This window comes from Rutidosis leptorrhynchoides, chromosome 5 (assembly GCF_046630445.1).
Source record: "Rutidosis leptorrhynchoides isolate AG116_Rl617_1_P2 chromosome 5, CSIRO_AGI_Rlap_v1, whole genome shotgun sequence".
Lineage (NCBI taxonomy): Eukaryota > Viridiplantae > Streptophyta > Magnoliopsida > Asterales > Asteraceae > Rutidosis > Rutidosis leptorrhynchoides.
Genome location: NC_092337.1, coordinates 21508736 through 21534156, shown reverse-complemented (window position 1 = coordinate 21534156; position 25421 = coordinate 21508736). Strand labels below are relative to the sequence as shown.

Here is a 25421-nt window from a genome sequence, read left to right as displayed (position 1 = left end):
CTATGTACCTAAAATTCACCAATACAAATAAATTCATAATCAGGTAATGACCACATCACATAATCAATTCACACAAACATGTAATCAAACACCTTATATGCATAAACATAAACCAAAAAAAGGAAATCAATAATAATTTATCAGAGCCTGGAAACAGAAACATATAACATTTATCTAAAGCTTTTAATCAACATAAATAATATAGAATACATCGAATTTAACATTTTAACCCACAAGTATAATAAATCAAGTAATAAGTTACAATATCAAGTCAAGTAATTAGATCTGAACTATTATATGTTAAATTGTCTACCTTTTGAACTTTTCAAGAAGACTATCCACAAATTTATGTCGTAAACTAATACCATCACCGTAAATAACATAATGCTACATATATCATTTTTCTTGGGCATAATACAACTAATACTTACAAAGATAATTTTTTGTTTCCTCCAACTCCTGCTCAAAATTTAGCAACTTGTCTGCCTCACCAGGATCTGTACCATTTAGTAACCAAATCATGAAAAGAACAAACATTATATAAACAGTTGCATCAAGTTATTTCGTGAAACTGAGAAAAGAAATATAAGATATATGAATCCATAATTTCAGGTCGATATGAAAAGGTACTTACAAAGATCGCTTTAGCATGAAACGAATTCACGAACCATTTGCGAGACCTCATTCAAATATTTTCTAATAATCAAATATATCAGAAAATCAATTCAACATCCCAACCAATTTTTTTAAAAATTGATTAGCTAAAACTAACTTTGTTATTATATATAATACTAGCTTAAGACCCGCGAATTCGCGGGATTTTTTTAGGGACGAATCAAAAATTGAATTGTCATAATAATTATATTCAAATAATATTTGTATAGTTGTTAAGAAACCAAAACAGATTGTTGAATTACTGATAACAAAGCAGGTAAAGCGGTCCACCACATCTGCGAATGTTTGAGCACAAATCTTCTCTTTCTATGTGATTAACATATCCAGTAATTGAGAATGGATGATAAGCAAAAAATGAAAAGGTGAAACCATAAAAATTACTTATCTAAAAACATTACGTTGCTCTATTCAAATAACTACATTATTGTTAAGATGAACATACTAATTACTATCTAAATAACACATATTAGTTTAATCCATATAGACTCACTTTGACCAGTATTAACCACGTCTAACAAATTGATCTACAACACCATAGCAATGTTCATCTATGTGGGCACCATAGAAAAGAAAATACACTGCTTACATGAACATAATAAAAAATGGAAAGTAATAAAATGAATGCAAGAAATTCTGACTTTGTAATCACCGAGTGTTTTGGGTAAACACAAACAGACCCGACCAGCCTCCATCAGAACAAATATGTATCTACTTGTTACTCAATCCAGCCGACCTGTCTATCTAATAAAATTCACCTAAAGTTTAAGCTCGATTACCTTAGTGGTATGATGATTGATGGTAAACATTGCTTCTTGCAAATTACCCAAAAAGAAGTCTAAGATTAAAGCTACAGTGACCATCACAAAACAATAATGTTAAAATTCAAGTCCTGTCACAATATTTTCATAAAAATATGTTATTAGAAGCAATTCAGGTAATGTCTAAAACTTAGAGATGGAGATTACATTAGATGCTAACATGGAAATGTATTGATAAATAAAAACACCACTTCTAGTTTTCAATAGAACCACTACAAAACTTTCACACTCATTCCATTCCTATATCGTTTCACATGCTTGATCATGTGATCAGCCAAGTGATCCATTTTCGACAACGTTGGCCAATAAAACGCACAAAAATCTAAAACATTTTAATTCTGCAAGTAGGTCGGTTTTGATAACAGAGTTTTTAGACGCAAAGTATTAGTCATCTTTTATAATGTACATCATATTTGGCTAAGAATGCACTTATAACAATTCAATGATATGATGTTAGTACTTACTCGTTGTAGAAGAAAGATCATTGATGACAATTAGGGAAGTGAAGCTTAAAAATAAGACAACGTATATCAGCTCCAGAATCCACAATTTAAGGGATTCAGCCATCACAACTGTTCGCTAGCATAGATGATGAGAAGCCAACTCATACATCTAAAACACATATAGCATCATTTATTTTATTAACGTCCATCAAGATGGAGTCTCAAGGTCTATATAAGAACTTGTGACACCTGGAGGATAGAAGTAAACTATAGAGCACCTAAAGTAGGTTATTTTTAACAAAAATAATAGTTACCCAATGAAAAATTACCAACCAAAGGTCAACTATATTGACAAAATTAGTTTATGAGTTTGCATACATTTGGAAGACTTTCAACTTGTTTGAGTTGTATTAAATCATTTTGCTTAATTGCTCAATAGGTCGACTTATTCCAATTTGACCCATTTTGTGATTAATAATCCTAACTAAACCAGGTCACAAGTAAATAGGACAAACAACTATGTTACCATTCCTCAATATAACACTTGACATTGCATTTAAGAATGAAAAGAGAGTATGAAAGGCCTTTCAAAAAAAAGTATGAAAGACAGACATATGCCCTCAAACACATACAAACTAATTGCAATTTTTAGCAATTTTTAACTTCGATCTACATTATGAAGTGTATGATAAGTCACTGTAAGTTTTCAAGTTTAATTAATAAAGAATATAGCATTCCAAAAGTTCAAAGGTATTAAAATATAAATAACAAGCAACGAAATAGCTCGCGCGTTGATGCGGGTGCCTTCGTCGATTAGATTTGAGTTATAGGAATATTATATATAATATTTAGTACACGATTACACGCTCTAGAGTACATGATGATGTGGGGACCTGTTCAATTGTCTAGTGGAAGCTTTCAATATGTGGGTTGAGATTGCAATGTGTTGTTGAAGTCCCGAAAAGCTGTAGTCGAACTAATTAAACAAACTGAAACTGTCACTATATAACATTATAACACACAGAATAAAATACCTTAGTCGAAAGTAGCACTAATATAATTTTTAGCAAAACAAAACTTCAGTCATGCATTATATGCATTATTATATAGAATAATTAAATTATATAGGGTGAGCACATGGTAGGACTAACTATATGCAGATAGGTTACAAACATGAAGGATAACTAAATTTGTATCACTTATAATGAGTTGGAGTCTCTGTTACAAAATGAAATCCCACATCTGTATTATGATTATTTGTCATGTATTTATAGATTACAATGGATACTCTAAAACCCTAATTACTATAATGGACCCTAAGCCCACACACAGACTCGGGCTTTATTATCGTCTAACACTCCCCCGCAGTTCGAGCGGCGAAATCGCGAAAGCTCGGACTGAAAGAAAACGCTTAATACAAAATAAACAAATAAAAATTAACTACTTTGTTTTTTCTTCTCTTGTTTGATGAGCCGAATAGCCAGATATTCGCGGATATGGTTGCTTATTGCTTGACTGTGTATTCCTTTTTCGTAGTGTTTTTTTTCTTTTACATCGTGACTTGCTTTGCCTAAGGATTGAGCAGGACTTGGACATAGAACTTTTGTCGACGATAACAGTCATCTTCAACGCTGCAAAAGTGAGTTTTTTTTTTTTTAATTCCTATTTTTTTCGGGGTTTGGAACCTAGTCAAGCTAGGCTGCTCATCCCCACGCCGATTATTAGTCTGAAATTAAATCAAAAAAGAACCATAATAGTAATAATAAAAATAACAGACTACACAAAATTTAATTTGTATAGTTCGGTCTAAAAGTCAAACAAAGAACGGTGGCTTTTTTATGAAGGATAAAAGGATATTGCAGTGGAATATGATAAGCATTGGACATGGGGTGCTATTCTTTAATATTGTGGCTGAACTTGTAGTCATGGATCGAAAAGACGAAATAAGAAAAGTTGAGATAAGAAGAAGAAGAAAGAAAAGCAAAACAACAGTTGCTTCACGATTTTTTTTCTTTTGTTTTCTTTTTTTCTTTTTGGTGGTACGGCTGTTAGGGTTTGGTTCCACCAGGATCGTATGGCTCTGATACCATGTTACAAAATGAAATCCCACATCTGTATTATGATTATTTGTCATGTATTTATAGATTACAATGGATACTCTAAAACCCTAATTACTATAATGGACCCTAAGCCCACACACAGACTCGGACTTTATTATCGTCTAACAGTCTCAAGGTCTATATAAGAACTTGTGTCACCTGGAGGATAGAAGTAAACTATAGAGCACCTAGATAGAAAATAAAGTAGGCTATTTTTAACAAAAATAATAGTTACCCAATTAAAAATTACCTACCAAAGGTCAACTATATTGACAAAATTAGTTTATGAGTTTGCATACATTTAGAAGACTTTCAACTTGTTTGAGTTGTATTAAATCATTTTGCTTAATTGCTCAATAGGTCGACTTATTCCAATTTGACCCATTTTGTGATTAATAATCCTAACTAAACCAGGTCACAAGTAAATAGGACGAACAACTATGTTACCATTCCTCAATATAACACTTGTTGTAGCATTTAAGAATGAAAAGAGAGTATGAAAGGCCTTTAAAAAAAAAGTATGAAAGACAGACATATGCCCTCAAACACATACAAACTAATTGCAATTTTTAGCAATTTTTAACTTCGATCTACATTATGAAGTGTATGATAAGTCACTGTAAGTTTCCAAGTTTAATTAATAAACACTCTTGTACTTTTTTGATAAATTAAGAGCATATAAATTTATAGTTTAATATCTGATATTCAACATTTGATGCAGCTACCATCGACTCGATTATTTTATCCCTCTACATAATCACAATCATATTGAATTATAAACAAAAACAAAGTTTTAAAAATATATCAGTTCACCTTCAGAAGGATTAGTAACTCTTGTAGTTGAATGTATCAACAATAATTTTATCCAAAAAAAACTTATCAACAATAAATAAAACGTGACAGCAAAAGCACATAAAAAAGTTATCATGAAATTTATTACCATTATCATCATTTCATTATCATTTATCATATCAATTAAACATAATTGGATAAACAAACACAAACAGATAACACAAACCAAATTACATGAGTGGAAATAATACCTCAATCTTCCACATGATTCAAACTTGAATCCCACCATCTTCAAATTAACAGCTCTGCAAAATCAGGCACTTGAAAATCACTACAAATAATTGAACAGAAGAAACACTAAAGTGTTCCATAAACCAAGAGTCACATAATATCAGTATAGTACATAGTATTTTAGATCAAGTCGAATACCAGGCAGTTTTATGCATTAATATTTGCTCCATTTGACAGAAAATCGTTACTCTGAAAAATCATCTCCATCAAAACATTCAAAAAATAAAACATATAGAAAGCCTTATTCTGATAACAAATACCTTTTACCTCTTGCAACCAATCCTTTAATCACACATGAAAGAAAAACTCTTATGTAAGCCTTTAAATCCGATAAGTTAAAGACTTCAGGTAAAAAGAATCTATGTAAAGTAGACATAAGAAAAATAACAAAGTTGGAACTAATTACCTGAAACTTATACAAATCATGATCAATAGGTTTATCCAAATTCACTCAGCACGATTCATGATCTCAACACAAACAAAATTATGTCATTGATTATTTTCTACCTTTTTGCAAAATTATGATCTGCAGCACGATTCAAAATGGCCTACCTTTTTGCATATATTGAACTGAAGCGTAGAAATCAGATTCATCGATTATTTTCCCATTCTGATTATCGGAAACTATGGCATCACATCAACGATAATAATCAATCGATTGCACCCTAAGAACCTTAATTTGATTTTGAAAGGGGAGCGTTTTTTTTACCATCGATTGCAATCGAGAACCTTAGTTGATCGTTTTTAAGTACCTGAATGATTGAATATATATTTGAGAAAAACGGTGTAGAAGAGGAAAAAGGTTTGGAGGTCGCCACTCTTTTTTCTCAGAGGGTATTTTTGTAATCAAAGAATTCAAGCTTAGGTTTATGAGGTCATTAGAAAGATTAGGAAAAAATTAAGGGTTAAGATCATAGATGATTAATTTAATGGATGGCTAAGATTAATTGAGGCTTTTTAAAATGACATATTTTAGCTTTTGTTATTATATATAGAATAGTTTATAACCCGCGATTTCGCGGGCTTATGCATAAAAACTGTTGAATAGAGTTGAGCTTATTTACTATGGAAAAATCTAAACAACAAAGTGTTATGTGGTAAATGTTAGACGGCTCCTTTGGTTTTGAATGAAATTTAAGTTGCATCTTTAGAATGGATATCAAGAAGAATTAAACAGAAGAATCTCGATTGACAAACATGGCTAACGAATCCCGGGTTCTACACATCATGATCGTGGTTTTGGGTTGTTACCTCTGCAACCCATTCTGATATTGATCCTCATGTTTAGCTTTGGGATAATCTGTTTTTTTGTAATAGGTCTCTCATGTTTTGTGCTCTTCACTTGAGCATTCTAAGTGCTTGATTATGCTCTTTCTCGTCATATACAGTTTTCTCGTTGATAATATATTTCGTTACTTGGTTTTCAAATAAAAAAATAGAAAATTTTGTAATGAGTAATGATGTAGTGAAGTATGTCAAATCTAACACAGTATTAGTTTGTTCGGAGTAATTGATTTTGTATGTCAATCAAGTAGTTTGTTATATTGTTTTAGTAATTTAATATTATTTTTTTTAAAAGACAAATTCACATACCCACCTGATACTAACACGAATATGTACACCAACAAATTGTCCTAAACAGAACTCGAACCCTTAACCTTAAGGTTGTCAAGGTAACTTCGATACCGCCAAGCCATTAACTCTTTGGTTTTGGTTAGTATAATTTAATATGATTTGTTTAGTAATCAAGTAGTTCATTATGTTCAACTTCTTGGCTTGTTTCTAGCTTATCGACACAAAAACATCCTTTGTGGGTAAATGGGAAATAGAATATACGAACCCATTGAAAGATGACAGAAGAAGATTTAATAATGTGTATATAAAAGATCCAGACATAATATAGAGAAATATAATGCAACATAACACAATTGTAGCCATTGTTCACCATCAAGTACAGAGTGTATCAACCTTAATCCATCATTTGTAGTATTGGACAATTTTAGAAGGATGTTATCATCACCTAATATATATAATCTCAGAATGCTTACAAGCAAATATGTATAATCCCAAAAGGCTTACAAGCAAATATTTAAATTACAACAAATTTACTTAGGAAAAATAGAAGCAAACCAAAAATTCAGTACATTGGCTTCATCCTCGGTGTCTACTGTCCACGTCATAACTTGAGCGACTGTATCTTCCATCAACATTTTTACACTCATATATCATGCATAAGTTATTAAAATTCTGCACTACTTCCGTCTCCTATTCGAGTGCGTCCGGGCAACAAAATTAGTAAATGACATTGATTAGCTACACATACTTTTGTCATATCATACCTTCAACCACCCTATCCTGGGCAACGACTAAAACTAAAACATATGCTCAAAGCCTCATTGTGCTTGTATTGAAACCTTTCCTATCTTAAATATAATGATATTCGAGTCAGTAAATGATAAACAGACTTAGTACTCAAATGTTCATAATGGGATGTATTCGTATAATCATTTTCGATCAGCAGCATAGTTGACTTAACTTCAAAAGTTCTTAACTTACTTTATACATCTAACTATCTGACTTTTCAAAGATATAGCATACTTTAATTATAGAAGGGTAAACTAAAATCACTTACTTAACCATCCTTATATGGGGCAATTAGAACTATATGAAAACTATTGATAACCCACAAATGAGAATTGCTCTCCTTTTATAGTCCATTAATGTTGTTTTCGAAATTCAAATTTGAGTGAGAAAGAATCGTGGATGAAATCGCCTGAGATAAGAATGGAAGGGACTGAAATTGATCTAACTGTTATAGTGTTATACGAGTTAGGAGTGTTGTTAGGAGATTTGATTCCCAATCGTGCATTTTTTAGGGAAGATAGGAATAAGAATTATGTCAACCTCTTCCCAATTGAACTAATTTATAACTTATAATCAAATTATTATTTATTTATATTTATAATTATACTTTTTATTTGATACTCCGTAATAATAAGATATTCCGTAATATAATGTTATTTGTTATTTTAGTACTCCTTCCTTTTTTACTTGTATTTCTTATTATTATTTGATTTGATAGTATAACACTATAATATTATAAAAACATTTTTTTGTTTGTTAAATAAGATTGGTGGTTGATAAAAAAAATGCATTTTAATTTTGTTAACAAAAAAAAATGTAAAATAACAAAATATTTACGTATATTGGCTTTTAGTGAAGGTAGAAGTGTGCATTGAAAAGTTGTATTTAGTGTTTTAGGGTTGTATTTATTTACTATTCATAATCACTATGCCTTTTAGTTAAAGAGATAATTTACGTTTTTTAATATAAGTGATAATAATAATAATAATAATAATAATAATAATAATAATAATAATAATAATAATAATAATAATAATAATAATAATAATTTCTAATTTGCATCACTAGTTTAAAGCTACATAAATCAAAATTTCTCTGTTAACCTTTAAACCCTTGAGCATGCATGCTTCTATGGTTTTCTTTTTCTTTTCTTTTTCTTCAAAAATGTTTTACTAATTTCATTGAGAAGAAATTAATTAATTAATCTTGAATAGGTACGTTATAGTCAATATTAATATTTTTAGTGACTGTTACAAGATAAATGGACCTGTTAAACCTAGTATTGGAGATGTGATACTTATGACAACAAAATAACAACTGTGTGAAAAACATTTTTCCTACTATATTTCATGTTAACAAACGCACAAGAAATGTTTGATCTTTATATAGTATTTCTTACTTTCATTGTTGACTTACTATGTTGTCAAAAACTTCTTTTTAAACGATAGATATGCATTTAATCACCTGAAAATTATGCAATATATGAATATGGCCAATCCTTTTGATATTTGACCTTTTAACAACGAAAAACAATTTCAAAACGTTCATTTGTTTCCGATTTTGTTACAGAGATAGTTAGGTTCTGAAGTTATCTATAAGTTTTGATTACCGTATATTTATAGTATATTTATTCTTTTAGAATTGCAACTTAAACAACAACAAAAAAAATTATGTTTAAATTTCAATAACATCAATAGAAGTAATTGATCAAATTATGTTATTCTTTTTACTTTGGGTGATTGGCGTTGCGTTTTGAGTGTATTTTTTTAATATTGCGATTGTAATACGTGAATAATTTTTTTTTATTCTTTTTTTTTTTTTGGCAAGTGAAATTTTAAAAGTGATTTTTTGCATTTCGGTTATCTCAAAACGCAATTTTCAAACAGTGGCATATGACCTACTTCAGAAAAACGCATTATCTCTTTGCTGTCAAAATTCCTTAATTACCCTAAAAACATATGCTTATGATAAGGTGACATTTTTGTAAGAACCTGAATTATATGCATCGAAAAGTGTCGCCAGAAACTGTCACCAGAGAGTGTCCTCAGAAAGTGTCAGGAAAAAGTCTACCTATACTTATGCATTTTCAGATTTTACATCAGAATCAGTCAACCTCAGTCCCTGAATTTCTAATAACTGTGCTGTCTTCGTTTTATGTTATAATGCACGCCGCGCACATGGCCGCGCGCCGCGCAAAACCAGCTGACAGACAGGTTTTGTAATTTTAATATTTTAAGAAGGGCATTTGGGTCTTTTCATGTGGGGGTCGGTTTTGAGCCACTAAAACTGATCCAAACTCAGTCTTGGACCTCATTTCACCCGCACAAAACACTTCCAACATATTCTAGAGAGAGAGAGGGTGATTTTAGTGTGAGGAAGCTCCGATCTAGGAGGAAGAAGCTCGGTTCTCACCAAAGCTCGAGAGTTAAAGTTGTTCACCTCGTTCTTGGCTACAGTTTGGTAGTGGTGGTAAGCTCTAACTTCGAATTTCATTGTTTATGATTATTGTTCAGGGTTTTGAACTTGCATGTTCTTGAGTAACCCCACTAGTTAGTAAATGGGTGATTTAGACTAGTGGCGGGTGTGGTTGACCCTCGACGGTCGATTTTGGGTTGGTTGATGATTTAACCATGTTTAGGGCTTGTAAATTGGGTATAATCACTAGTGTTAGTGATTATGGAAGTATTAGAATCCATTTGGGTGTATTTGAAAGACTAATTTTGAAATGGGTAAAAATTAGGGTTTGTATGTCAAATTGGGTAAGACAAGTGTTTAACACTTATGATTTGGTTTAAATTGGTGTTATAGGACCATTTTCGCTCGTGTTAGGTGATTATTGGTTAGTTTGGGCTTTGGTTGTGCTTGGAAGTGCAATTGGGTCAAAATTGCAATAAATGTCAATTTGGGTTGGTTTGTAATCTACCCTAATTGTGTTGTTGTTATGTGATAAATGGAATAGGTACTTTTCATTGACGCGTTTCGGATTATTGGTTGCATTCATCAAGGCGCTAAGGTGAGTGTAATTGTATTATATGTGTATGTATGCATAGGATGAGTGCGGGTGGGGTAGAGTGATCCTTGGCGTTCGGGTTCACTTTACATGTGTATGAGATGGTGGACTCTATGAGTTTTGGGTCCTTGTGGCATGTTTGTGTGTTTGGGTTACCACCCGTGGGGTAGTGAATCTCGGGCGATACAGATTCTCGTTGACAAGTAGGTCAACCCCGTTGTTGTTGATGAGATGAGTTGGGTAGTGATTCGCGTGTAGTTTCGGCTTCACTAGTGAATCGCATGTGGTTTCGGATTCACGATGTCGCGTGTGGTTTCGGACATTCCCATTGTTGTTGACTTAGGGTAGTGAATCGCTTGTAGTTTCGGATTCACTGGGGCGCGTGTAGTTCGGCCAACCCTATGGTCGTTGAGGTGAAGGTGGTGAATCGCGTGTGGTTTCGGCCGGCCTTCATGAGTTTGAGGTTAAGGGATTAACCTTGAGATTTTAGGTAGACACATATATCTATGTACATATTATTGTTGTGTTGTAGCTAATCTTGCGGTTTTGGCTTGGTGGTACGTTATGTATAGCTTTGCTTAGTTATACTTAGAATGTGGTATGTGTTTATTACTTGTGTTAGTAATCCGTGTTCATTTTATGCATATGTATGTATATAATACCGTTGCATTCACTAAGCGTTAGCTTACCCTCTCGTTGATATTATTTTTATAGGTTCGCAAGGAGGTGGTTCGGGTAAGCGTGGGAACTAGTTGCTTTGCGGGTTGCTTTAGAAGACTTTGCTTTTGGATTAGACTTAGGATTGGGTAGTGCAATCCCAATCACCATGCTCGGTATTTTGTTGTGTTTAAACGAAATGGGTCGAAATTGTCACGTTCTTGTATTTATGGGTCGTTGGAGTCCCAAGGGTCGTATTATACTTTTGTCGATTAAAATTCGGATATTTAATATTGGAAAACCGTTGATTTTGGTTTGGGGTTAACAAAACACGGTTTGAGTGAAAATGGTTTGTAACGTGTTAAAATGGGCTGAACTGAGTTTGCAGCTAGAGCGCGCGCCGCGCGTGGCCTTGCGCGCCGCGCAAATGGCCTGATGCTGATGGTCTGCCCAGGTGCCAACTTCTGATCTTGTTTCACGCGTTAGAGCGCGCCGTGCGTTCCTATGCGCGCCGCGCATATGGTCCGGGACAGGAATTGTTGTTTTAAAAAAAAATGTGTGTTTTCTCGTAAATGTGTTTTGGGTCGTTACAATTTTACACACTACATTATTACCACACAACAGGTTACGGTACCTACTATTTAATTTTATTTTTAGTTTTATCTATCTTTTTTTTTTTGAACAACAGATTTTATTAGGCTTCAAATAAGAAACTAGAAGAAAAAAAATAAATAACAATTACAATGGCACTATATGCCAACTATTCCATGAAACAGGATCCTTAGATCTACATTTTATCCAATCAAAAGAAACCTCCTTATAGAATCGAAACGTTCGTCTCTCCTCCCATGAACATCCGAAAATATAACAACATTACGGTATCTCCAAAGCACCCACAAGAAAGCAGCAATAATCGCAAACATTTTGTTCTTACTCGAATTAGATGTACTCCACTAATCGTACCAAGCCACCCAATTACTCCAAAATTGAAAACCATTCAAATCCACATTTAGCCATAAACTAAATTTCCTCCATAACTCTTTTGCAACAGAACATTAGAAAAATATATAGTTGACATTCTCCACACCATGATCACAAATCGGACAACCAATCTCTCAGATGTCGACATCTCGGATAAAAAGATTAAGCCGAGTAGGAAGCCTATCTAGAGCAAGGCGCCATTGAAAAATATTTACTTTCCTGGGGATCAACTTACTCCACCTCGATGTGACTTGACTTGAAGGAAGCAAACGGTTGTTGATAAATAATCGTGTCCCTGCAACAGTGTAATCGTCCTGTTGGGATATGGCCCAAAATTTTGAATCAGGCTCGCTGGACAAAGACACAATATAAAGTAACTCATTTAAAACATTAATCGCAGATTCATTCCGACCACCAATGATATCCCGTTTCCAGCTCCATTTCCACTGATCAAGATGTATTCTATCCGCAGTAACACAATTCGAATTAACGTCAAGATGAAACAGTCTGTTAACTCGACGACTTAAAGGCTCTTCTCCATACCAAGTGACTTAAAGGCCATTACCCAATTTCAATCTAATCGGATTTAAAGGGATTAAATTTGTACGTTGGGCAGTAATGAATGAAGCAACCATATTTTTCCATATAGTATTTCTATTGCAAAAATCATTCAACAGGCCACCATCCATACCATAAGATGCCTTATTGACTTCAATCCAAATGCCTCTAGAGTTAGATGAGAATCGCCAAATCCATTTAAATAAAAGAGCAAGATTTAAAGCTTTGAGACTTCCAATCCCCAAACCTCCTTTTTCGAAACTTGCCAAAACATTGTGCCATTTGACCCAATGAATTTTCTTCTCCCCATCATTAACCACCCCCCCCCCCCCCCCCCCCCCCCCCAACACCCACAATGAACTACGAATCATTTCCAATTCATTTAACACAGATTCCGGGCTTTTGAAAAGAGAAAAATGATATAAAAACATACTTCCAAGTACCGATTTAATAAGAGTAAGTCTTAACCCCAAGGGGTGGCTTGGTGGTAAGATGCTTGTAAAGTTCCAAATGGACCCAGGTTCAATCCTCACCTGCTACACTTTGGGGGGCTTGCCTTTCAAAAAAATAAAATTAAAATAAGAGTAAATCTTCCTCCAAATGATAACATTTTGCATTTTCAACGAGATAACTTTAGTCGAAACTTTTGAATAAAATCACTCCAATTTCTAACTAAGTTCATATTTTCACCCATTGGAAGACCAAGATAATAAAAAAGGAAACTTCCTCTAGACACCCTAACTGATTAGCAATCAAATCCAACTCCAAGTTCAATACACCAATACCATACACATTTGATTTAGAAACGTTTATTTTTAAACCCAAAGTAAGATAAAATTTTTTTTGAAGAATGCCCATTATATTATTCAAAGACTCATCATCCCATTCCAAAATAATTAATGCATCATCCTCATGAAATAAATGAGATACCTTGTAGTTAGAAGTACAAATGCATGCTCCTTTTAAAATTTTCATCCACCGCCACCTTTATGTCCATATGTAAACCCTCCATAATAATAAGGAACAAAAAAGGAACTTGCGAGCATAGCCCAACAGTTCTCCCCATGTACATTGTGTCATGGGATAGGGAGAGATCATGGTTCGATCCTTAGGGATGACATGATTTCCTTTAAACAATTGAAAACCAATAATGGTGGTATATATTGACCCTATAGGGAGGTTTTACCGGATTCGTTCACGGACGTCTATCCGGATCACTGTCCAAATGGATGTGTTCCCGGGTACCGTCTATCGGGTTCGGGTTTCCGTCCGAACGTGTGTGTTACGTTCAAATGATGAGGGTCGTTGAAATAAATGATTTACTGATGTTAAAAAATCGTCGTTCAAAAAAAAAAAAAATAACGAACAAAAAAGGACTAAGAGGGTCACATTGTCGTAATCCTTTTTAATCCCGAATTCCTTAGTAGGACTTCCTTTTACAAAAACTGAAGTACGTGTCGAGGACAAACACATACTAATCCAACATCTCCATTTAAGACCAAAACCGAATTTGAGAAGCATGTTGTCTAAATATTTCCAATGAACCGAATCACAGACTTTCTCAAAGTCTACTTTCAATATCAACAATTTCTTATTTTATATTTCTTTTTAAAAGTTGTTAAGTTATCAAATAAGTTGATTTTCTCAAACACTCAAAAACTAATTTGATTATTCATAGATATAGACTAGGATACATACATATAACAGCTTAATTCGTTTACATAAATCCATAGATATTGAATAGCATACATACATATAACAGCTTAATTCGTTTACATAAATCCATAGAATATAGAATAGAATCGTGTATCAATGGATCGAGTACATTAATTTACACCAACTTAAATTTAAATACAACGGGGCCTGTGACGTGGGGGTGGGAGGATGCGGTCTTGTGGTCGAGTCCCTTCCTTGACAATAAACGTTGTATCCATCCCCCACGTAAGATGACGTTCCAAGTGACAATGCAAGAACCATACTCCTGTTTCAAATTCATAAACAAATAGTATTATACTAGTCCGGACCGGCCCGCGCGTTGTGGCGAGAACTTTCGGCCTGCGCATTCATATTTAACGTAGCGTTGTGTATTTACAGAGGGGAACACGGCCCTTGTGTTAAGCGTCGTTTTGAATGTCGTTGTGTTAATCGTTTTTTAAAAAGTATCCGTTTCGAACGTAGTTAGTTTTGTTTTGTTCAATAAATTTTTCAAGTGTAACGGTGCTATCAATTTAACTCGCGACGAACAGAAAGATATGGGCTGTCGTTGTGTATAGCGTTTTTTAAAAAGTATCCGTTTCGCGTATAGTTAGTCCCGTTGGGTTGGTAAGATTTTTTCGAGTTAAACGGTGATCTCGGAAAAATTTAACTCGCACCGAGCGAGAAGATAGGACCCGTTGTAAATTCATGCGGAATTAGTTTATTTTATTTTAATTAAATTATATATTTATACTTTTTACCCCTGAAAAAGTGTAAACTTCAGGGGCCGTTGTGTAAATATAACCGGAGTTGAGGGACCGTTTGTAATGTGAACGCAAACTTAAAGCGAGAATCCGATATAACTGAAACGACGGAAACCGTCAGAACTTTTAGTATGTAAGTGTTAATGTTAATGTTAATGTTAATGTTAATAATGTTAATTAATTAATGTTAATTATACTCTACTTTTTTTTATTACAAAATAGTTTTAAGAAAATGATTACCATCTTGCGATAGATATTTATTTATATTTAAATTCTAAAAGTGCACATATCTTTTTTTTAAAATTTTTATGTTAAAAGAGCATATATGATAGCACTTCAATTTTTATACTTGTGGAGTTTGCTATGTAGATGATATTTTTAATGAGTATAGGTCGAGGTATCCTACATTTTTATTTAAAACGTTTAATTTGAAAATAAAATCATATTACTCTAAAAATGAGAGGTGGTGTTCACACACCATTTTTTAATCCATATACACATAATTACCTATAAACTCTTAATTATAATTATAATTACAATAATAATATAAGTTCAAATTCCTATATTAATCTATGGTATAACTGTAAATTTGTAAAATAAAAGTGTACATGGATCAAAACGTGGCTATTAAAAATGGTCAAAATCAAATATTTGTGGTTATTTATATTGATCGTGTTTTTTAATCAACTTTAAATTTTGTTAGTTTCGGTTTTTACTGATAATTTGATTTCGGTTTGCTTTTGAAATAAAATTCCACTCGATTTCAGTTTTGTTTATAAAATTTTAAAACCGAATAAACTGAACCGATTGAACGAACAACCCATAAACTAAACTGATCAATACGTATAATATCTTACCAGGGTTGTGAGCATTGAACCTGATCGCGGCCCATCCACCTCTAGGAACAAGAACCGTGTTTCTTAATGGCGGATCAATTAGGTTGTAACTCAACGGGTCAGTACTTTCATTGAAGTTACCCAATCCAGATCCAACAATGTAAAAACTATATCCATGTAAATGCATAGGATGATCAAATGCTACAAATATATTCGTGTTCTGAAAAACAAGTTCTATTGTTGAATTGTACTCGATCAACCTTACTTCGGTCGCTCTTTCGGGCGTTCGTAGGTATAAAGGCAAGTTCGTACCCGTATAGTCGAACGGAAATGGAGGTACACGTGGAAAAATCGTGCCAAATACGCCGCTGATGTGGTAATAATACGCATCAAGTATGTCAATAGACGGAAGCAAAAAACTAATATTGCTCATACTAGCCGCTTGTCGTGTCCCATTTGGACCGGCACACGAATTGTTTTGACACGGAAACGAGTTTAGAGAAACAGTTGAAATGATTCGCTTGTCGTATGTGTCTATCGGGTACAAAAGTGGCTCGAGGCTCCTAAGGAGAGCGGTAAAGTTGTAAACTGCGGTTGTGTCGAAGTAACCGGGTAGAGAAGGGAGAATAGGAGTTGTTGATGAATTTTCGTATTGAATGATAGCTGTTGTCATTGTGTTATCAAGTTGAATTGCGGTTGTACCAGCATATGCTCTGGCAGCTATGTAGTAACGGCCACCGGCCAATTGATTTGCTTCGAAGTAGCAATCAAGTGTTTGGCCGGGTGCGATTACTACATAATCGACTGTTATTGGTTTGATGTAGCTCGCATCAGCTGCAACAACGGTTAGGGAATGATTTGCTATGGCGACGAAATGGATTTCGTTCATGGCTGCATTTACCATGCGTAAAAGATATCTTCTCCCGTATGTCACATTTATCTTGAAGGTATCTGTAGACAGGTAACTCATGTAATCTGGAAAAAATTCGTTAATGGTTGTAATTAGAGTTAGAATTCGAGTACGCGAAATTACTGAACTAACCTTGACTCGAACATGGGTAAAGGTCTCCGGGTTGACCATTGATGGTGTAAGCATCAGAGTTTCTAGGTGCACCACCAGATGCAACAAACTCTTCAAGCACTTCCATTATATCTTCATTCCACCATTCACCTAAAAAAATCAATAAAATTAAGTGATAGTTATTGAAAAGCACGCTACAGACAGCCACTAAGAGTTGTCATTAGAAAAATCCAAAATAGAAGGATCGGACGATTCAAGCGTGTTAAACCATACGGTACGTACTTATAATGATGGGTACTTCTTGATGGGGTCGAGGGAAGGGATAGCCCATTCCACGCCTTGGGTGCACCACGATAGCACCATGGACCGTGGCTCTAGACCAGTCGCTATGAGCATGCCACCAAAGGGTCCCGACTTCTATAGAAAATATCAGCTTGTAGTTGAATGAATCACCCGGTTGAATTGGACATTGTGTGATGTATTCAGGACCATCTGACCATGGATTTCTAGGTTGCTTTACTCCATGCCTAGTTAATACGGAGTAACTCAGTAATTAGTCAAATAGCAATAATATTAATATTAATATTAATATTTTTCATTTGAAATAAAGATCATATTCATATTTGTGGATCAAAATTATAATTGGCATACCAGTGAATGGTGATGTTGTTACTTCCATTGTTATAAACCTTGACCCAAACAGTATCTTTTTCTCTAGCGTGTATAGTTGGTCCAGGAAAACGTCCATTTACAGTTAAAATGTCTTTTGTTACACAAAGGCGAGTGTATGATGTTTCATTCACCTACACAATCAATAATAATAGTAAGTGATACGAACAAGCTAGTGAATGACGAATGCTAGTTTTATGCACCTTATAACAAAGTATTACTTACAAAAAATTTATAGTGTCGACGCAATGCTTCGCTATGAACTAAGGCTGCAAATGACAAGAAGAAAAATAACAAGAATTTGTTGCTTGAATGCATTTTGAGATACTTTGAAGTACACAAGTTTAGTCTAGTTGAAATCAAGTGAATTTATAAAGACTTGTGTAACTTTGATATGATAGTATCATCCAAAACGTAACGTGTAAATGGACCATATTTGTTGGTTTATTTTGGCTAGTAGAAGATATGTTTATCCCACATTGGTAGGAGGAAGATGTGAGGGGTGAGTGACTTGGTTATATAAGAGGGGCTAAGTCTTCATTCCAAATTGCACCAATCAATACACTTTAAGTATTTGATTATTTCTTTCTTTCTTACCCTTGTTTGAGAGTTGTATTAGTTAAATATTTTGGAGAGTGTAGTTGACTTAAGAGAGTCGTCTATATCATTGTAACAATTTGTGATATAGTGTATTTCTCTCTTTGGAGGCCGGTGGTTTTTCTCCTGTTTTGGAGTTTCCACGTTAAATCTTGTGTTGTGTATTGTTCTTATTTCTTTACTATTATTGTTGGGCTGGGTGGTGGGAATTAGTGAGACCGTAATTTCCCAACAACTGGTATCAGAGCGTCAGGTTTGACGGGGGTCTCCGTTATAGGAGTCGGAGTATGCTCTGTGGTTGCCACGGGAGTGGATCGTCCACATCAGAAACGAGTTCTATTGATCGTATAGGGTATCTGGTTAGACAATATTTTTTCTAATTCGTAGTAATAGTTGGATTTGTTAGTGGCCTAGTTGTGGATTTCCGATTTAAAGGGTCCTGGCTACCTGCTACATCTTTTGGCTATTCGAAACGTGAGCAAAATCAGAGAAAGTGTTGTTTATAGGATACGGATACGATGTCGAAGTTCAGTCCAATGAGGTTTGATGTTGAGAAATTTGATGGGATGATCAATTTTGGCTTATGGCAGGTTCAAGTCAAGGATGTGTTGATTCAGTCCGGGTTACACAAGGCATTGAAAGGTAAACCCACCTTTGTTCCCGGCAGTGATTCTAGCAGTAAGTTCGATGAAGAAGAATGGGATGATATGGATTTGAGGGCAGCAAGTGCGATTCGTTTGTGTCTTGCAAAGAACGTGCTTGCAAATGTGCACGGGTTATCAACGGCAAAGGAGATTTGGGTTAAACTAGAGCAGTTGTACCAGGGCAAGGGCATCTCAAATCGGTTGTGTCTTAAAGAACAATTTCATACTCTGCGTATGGATGGGGGTTCAAAGATTTCAGATCATCTAAGTATTCTTAAAGGTATTGTTTCAGAACTGGAGGCTATTGGAGTTAAAACGGATGATGAAGATAAAGCTTTGAGGTTGATATTATCTTTATCATCGTCTTATGAACACATGAAACCTATTTTGATGTATGGGAAGAAAACTCTGAAGTTTGAAGACGTTACTAGCAAGCTCCTATCCGAGGAGAAAAGACTGGAAGGTAACGGGGTCTCGTCATCAGGAGATACGATAGTGTTGTGTTCGGATAGGCAGAAGAGAAACTCTAGAAAGAATCTGACATGCTGGAAGTGCGGGAAGACTGGGCATGTAAGGGTTAATTGTCCAGGTGGAGCTAATCCGGCAAATGGCTCCAAAGACGCTAACATTGTCTCCGTTGTTACGGAGAGTGACGAATTACTCTGAAGTCACGTCATCCTCATGGTGTGTCCGTGCCACCGTGGAAAGGGATGTTCGTTAGCGGTTCCACAATTACACATGGGCATTGGTTTGGCATTTATGCAGGTTGTGTGGTGGAAACTGATGTTGTAGCTGATGGGACTTTCAGAAAAGCCAAACAGGGAAGTTGCACCATAAAGTTTCAGCTGGTTGTTCAACAACATGTGCCTAGGTGAAATGCTTGGAATGTGATATTCTAAGTGCTATACTCTTAATGGTGGAGTATGATAATTCTTGTTAAGAGTTATGATTGTCTGTGATGCCAATGATTGTCGGTTTAGACAATGTTCGATGAAGATGCAAGTTTTGTCTCTTGGGAGATAATGTCAACGGCATAAAGATGAGGATCTTGAAGTTGTCGTCGAGGAAGCGTCTACATCGGTTATCCTAGCAATGTGGAAGCATGATTATCTTCTTCTATCCAAAAGGTGGAGATTTGTTGGTTTATTTTGGCTAGTAGAAGATATGTTTATCCCACATTGGTGGGAGGAAGATGTGAGGGGTGGGTGACTTGGTTATATAAGAGGGGCTAAGTCTTTATTCCAAATTGCACCAATCAATACACTTTAAGTATTTGATTATTTCTTTCTTTCTTACCCTTGTTTGAGAGTTGTATTAGTTAAATATTTTGGAGAGTGTAGTTGACTTAAGAGAGTCGTCTATATCATTGTAACAATTTGTGATATAGTGTATTTCTCTCTTTGGGGGCCGGTGGTTTTTCTCCTGTTTTGGAGTTTCCACGTTAAATCTTGTGTTGTGTATTGTTCTTATTTCTTTACTATTATTGTTGGGCTGGGTGGTGGGAATTAGTGAGACCGTAATTTCTCAACAATATTGTCACGGATGGTATGTAATACGGATATATAAAGTAATAAAAAATAAAATTGGCTTTACGTGTACTAATATGGAAGTTACTTTGCTTTTTTGAACAATGTGCGTACATTTTTAACCTCTTGACTTCTGAGTATCATTGTTATGTCGTTTTTTTCATTCTAATAGTAGTAACTTTAAATTGTCTAAATTATCTTTTGAGTATCATTGTTATGTCGTTTTCTTAATAACTTATGACTTAGACTTTTGAGTTGACTTTTGTTAACTTTTACGTGTCAGCATTAGGAATGTAATATACTGTGACATGACCTATTTTATTGGACATTATTCTGATCAACTGGTTTAATTAGGTTGAAGTCTACAGTAGTACGCTACGAGTTACTGTCACGTTTGAGTGATTTATTGCCGAGCTTTCAAAGTGAGTTGAAGTTCCGCTTTTAACTTTTAATATTTCGAGATGAGAATACATGCAACTTTTATTTTACGCAATAGACACAAGTGCATAACTTAATTCTACACTGAATTTGATACAGAAATCCTTTAGCTTTGGTAACTAATAATTGCTGTTTTTGAACTAGTGAGCGCGAATGCGTATATATGGATCCATAAGGTTTGACAAACCTCGTCCGGGTTGGTCGTGCTAACATTTAACGAACGTATAGTATTTGACTTGGTGTATTTTATTACAAATGTATTTATTATTTACGTTAAGCTTAGTTACTCGGTGCTCAACTTTTGGTAGAATCTTTTACATTGTTTTTTAATACAGAAAATCTTGTGGTCTACTTTATTTATTATTCGTAATATTTAAACCTATAACACTATAACTCACCAAAATTCTTGTTGACTTTTAGTATGTTTATTTTCAGGTCCGAAAGGTGCTTCCGTTGTCTATTTGCTTGATACTTGACAAGGTGCTGCATGAAGTCTGTGATTGTGATGACCCGAAAATTTCGACTAAATTTAAACTTAATCTTTGTATGATTAACATTTCCGACACGATAAGCAAAGTCTGTAAAACTGAATCTCAAAATTTTTGAATTACTTTTATATATTTAAATACCCTTCGGTTGTTTTCGACGATTCGCGAACAATTATATGTAAATAGATACATATATACTATAACATGAAAAGGTAACAATGTATTAATTGTTTGATACCGTACATTAAACTTATTGGTTTAAATATCTATTTGAATGTATATGATAAGTTGAAATATTTATTATTAAAATTTATTTATAAATAACTTCCAATGTGTATTTAAAAACTGATTTATGTATATTAAAAAGATATATACATATATATAATAAACGATAGTAACATTCGTTTATTGATTCAATTGATATTTAGATAAGTTAACTAAAGCGTTTAAGATGAACCAGTTAAACACTAATTTGTTACAGTGTTTTCAAATTGCCACATTACTCAAAATGCTACAGTGTTTTCGAAAATCACTATTTGCTACAGTGAAATTGACTTTGCTACAGTGAATTGCTACAGTAAAAATTGACTTTGCGCGAGTAACTTTGCTACAGTGGTATATTTTATGGATGATTTAAGACTATATTTTGACAAAGGTACGATTCACGAAACGTAAAGTACAAGTTTTCTCAGCGTACGAAAGGGCGTTCGAAAAACCGGAACCGGGACATAAGTCGAGTGACAACGTACGACTTATCGGAACAAAAATTACAAGTCAACTATGCACGTGAATTTAATATAATATATAATTAATTAATTTAAATTATATATATTATATTTATATTTTATTATGTCGACAAATGTTAGGACAAAAACAATGTGAGCTGTCCCTGGTCCTCATGCGAGTCGCATGGCCAGAAGGCCATTTCCATGCGAGTCGCATGACTCCAGATTTCAGGCCAAGTGCTATAAATTCTCGAGTTTTGGCCAGATAAATCACACACACACATATATTATTTTTACTCCGTATTTATTTATTTTATTATTATTATTATTATTATTATTATTATTATTATTATTATTATTATTATTATTAATAATAAGATTATTATTAATCTTATTATTTTTATTATTAGTGTTATTATTTTTGCGATACAAAAATAATAATGTACATAAAATATTACGACGGAGTGCTGTCCAAGTAATTTTTCAAAACGAGTTTCCGAGAAAGCTAGAGCTAAGGAAAATATGGGTTATTGCCAAGGAGGTTATGGGTAATATTCGGGGGTATTTTTGTGAATCAAACCTCGTGCTTATTATATCCAATGCGTCTACGTGCTTTCCTGCAATATTGTATATCAATATAAAACAGTGAGTTTCATATGATCCCTTTTACTCAATATATTTTTGGGCTGAGAATACATGCGCAGTTTTATAAATTGTTTTACTAAATGGATACAAATACTAAAACTGATTTTGTGTGAGTTTCATATGATCCCTTTTACTCAATATATTTTTGGGCTGAGAATACATGCGCAGTTTTATAAATTGTTTTACTAAATGGATACAAATACTAAAACTGATTTTGTGTGAGTTTCATAAGATCCCTTTTACTCTCTACATTTTTGGGCTGAGAATACATGCAAATGCTTTATTAACCGATATACAATATTTATATGTGTGAGTTTCATTTGCTCCCTTTTTAATTGCTTTTGCAATCTATATTTTTGGGCTGAGAATACATGCACTTTATTTTAAAAACAATGGACACAAGTACATACTAAATTCTACACCGAGTTTGAACCGAAAATCCCTTAGCTTTGGTAACTAGTAACCGCCGGTTATAAGAACTGGTGGGCGCGAGTAGTTATATATGGATCCATAGGGCTTGATATCCCCGTCCGAGCTAGAGCACTAGCCTTTTAACGGACGTATGCTATTTGAGAAGCGTACACGTTGGTTTGCGTGTATTATTAAGATGATTATACAAAGGGTACAAATTATATATACGTTAAAGTTTAGTTACCAGGGTGCTCAATTTCGTAGAATATTTTGATAAACGTTTCTGGATGAAACAACTGAAATCTTGTGATCCACTTTTATATAATCTATTGATAAACGTTTCTGGATGAAACAACTGAAATCTTGTGATCCACCTTTATATACAGATTATACGAAACATTAAAACTATGAACTCACCAACCTTTGTGTTGACACTTGTTAGCATGTTTATTCTCAGGTTCCCTAGAAGTCTTCCGCTGTTTGCTTACATGATATACAAGCTATGTGCATGGAGTCTTGCATGCTTTATTCAAGAAAACGTTGCATTCACAAAACCATCATCATGTATCTATTTTGACTGCATTGTCAACGGAAGTATTATTATTGTAAACTATTATTTACGGTGATTGTCTATATGTAGAAATCATCAGATGTCGAAAACCTTGGAATTAAATATTCATTTATGGTATGCCTTTTCAAAAGAATGCAATGTTTACAAAACGTATCATATAGAGGTCAAATACCTCGCAATGAAATCAATGAATGACGTGTTCGTCCATATGGATTTGGAGCGATCGTCACAGTGATGCCATGTTTCAAAACTACTTTTGCATTCACTTGGTGTTTACTCATGTTGGTTTTGAATAATGTTGACTTTTTAGTCAACTTACTATTTAAATAAGTTTCTATTTTTAGAAAGTTACTATTTTCGAAAACTTTCCATTATGGGAAAGCTTTCTACTTTTGAAAACCTATTACCTTTAACAACTTACTATTTATGGGAATTGTCTATTCTTAGTGATTGCCCACTTGTGAAAAACTTATGTTAAATGAAGGCAAACTTTTATTAAACATTGCATATAGAGGGCATAACCTCGTTGTGAGACCGGATGTTGATGCACCGCATCAATAGCAATTTTGATGGGTCATCACAGTTGGTATCAAAGCGTTGGTTGTAGGGAATTAGGTGCATTAGTGTGTCTGACCAGAGTTGTTAGGATACAATAGTGATCTAGTCTACAATCGAGTCGTACTTGTTTGTATGCTAATTTCATGTCACATGATCGCTACTGTTATAATTAGATGACTGATTCAGAGACGATTGTTACCTCACGCGTTATTCCTGACCTGACGCCCGTTGATGCCTCTGCTCCTGATAGCTTCACACAACTGGGGATCATTTCTTCTGATAAGCATGCAGCCTTACTCACACGTGTGGACGCTATAGAGGAGATACTACGAGTCACGCTGAAATGTCCCGTTCTTATTGATTAAAAACGTTCCATATTAATTGATTTCGTTGCGAGGTTTTGACCTCTATATGAGACGTTTTTCAAAGACTGCATTCATTTTTAAACAAACCATAACCTTTATTTCATCAATAAAGGTTTAAAAAGCTTTACGTAGATTATCAAATAATGATAATCTAAAATATCCTGTTTACACACGACCATTACATAATGGTTTACAATACAAATATGTTACAACAAAATAAGTTTCTTGAATGCAGTTTTTACACAATATCATACAAGCATGGACTCCAAATCTTGTCCTTATTTAAGTATGCGACAGCGGAAGCTCTTAATAATCACCTGAGAATAAACATGCTTAAAACGTCAACAAAAATGTTGGTGAGTTATAGGTTTAACCTATATATATCAAATCGTAACAATAGACCACAAGATTTCATATTTCAATACACATCCCATACATAGAGATAAAAATCATTCATATGGTGAACACCTGGTAACCGACAATAACAAGATGCATATATAAGAATATCCCCATCATTCCGGGACACCCTTCGGATATGATATAAATTTCGAAGTACTAAAGCATCCGGTACTTTGGATGGGGTTTGTTAGGCCCAATAGATCTATCTTTAGGATTCGCGTCAATTAGGGTGTCTGTTCCCTAATTCTTAGATTACCAGACTTAATAAAAAGGGGCATATTCGATTTCAATAATTCAACCATAGAATGTAGTTTCACGTACTTGTGTCTATTTTGTAAATCATTTATAAAACCTGCATGTATTCTCATCCCAAAAATATTA

At 34.0% G+C, this 25421-nt stretch overlaps 1 protein-coding gene across 1 annotated transcript; it reads right to left on the bottom strand.

The window, feature by feature from the left end:
• Positions 1-24547, bottom strand: LOC139848446 (laccase-15-like). The gene is made up of 10 exons (XM_071838178.1): positions 24476-24547; positions 17656-17807; positions 17287-17531; positions 17026-17154; positions 16005-16934; positions 14544-14669; positions 1452-1522; positions 918-981; positions 432-497; positions 1-8 (listed from the first exon to the last, which is right to left on the bottom strand). Exons 1-10 carry the CDS (start codon positions 24545-24547, stop codon positions 1-3), a joined length of 1863 nt encoding a protein of 620 aa, XP_071694279.1.
• Positions 24548-25421: the final 874 nt, after the last annotated feature.

What these genes read in the sequence shown, in the direction of transcription:
- LOC139848446 (XM_071838178.1), bottom strand. Translation starts at nt 24,547, where the DNA reads ATGATCCCCAGTTGTGTGAAGCTATCAGGAGCAGAGGCATCAACGGGC. An exon ending in GGTCAGGAATAACGCGTGAG is followed by an intron (nt 17,808 to 24,475) that starts GTAACAATCGTC and finishes TTGATTGTGTAG; the next exon opens with GTGAATGAAACATCATACAC. An exon ending in TTACCCATGTTCGAGTCAAG is followed by an intron (nt 16,935 to 17,025) that starts GTTAGTTCAGTA and finishes ACCTGTCTACAG; the next exon opens with ATACCTTCAAGATAAATGTG.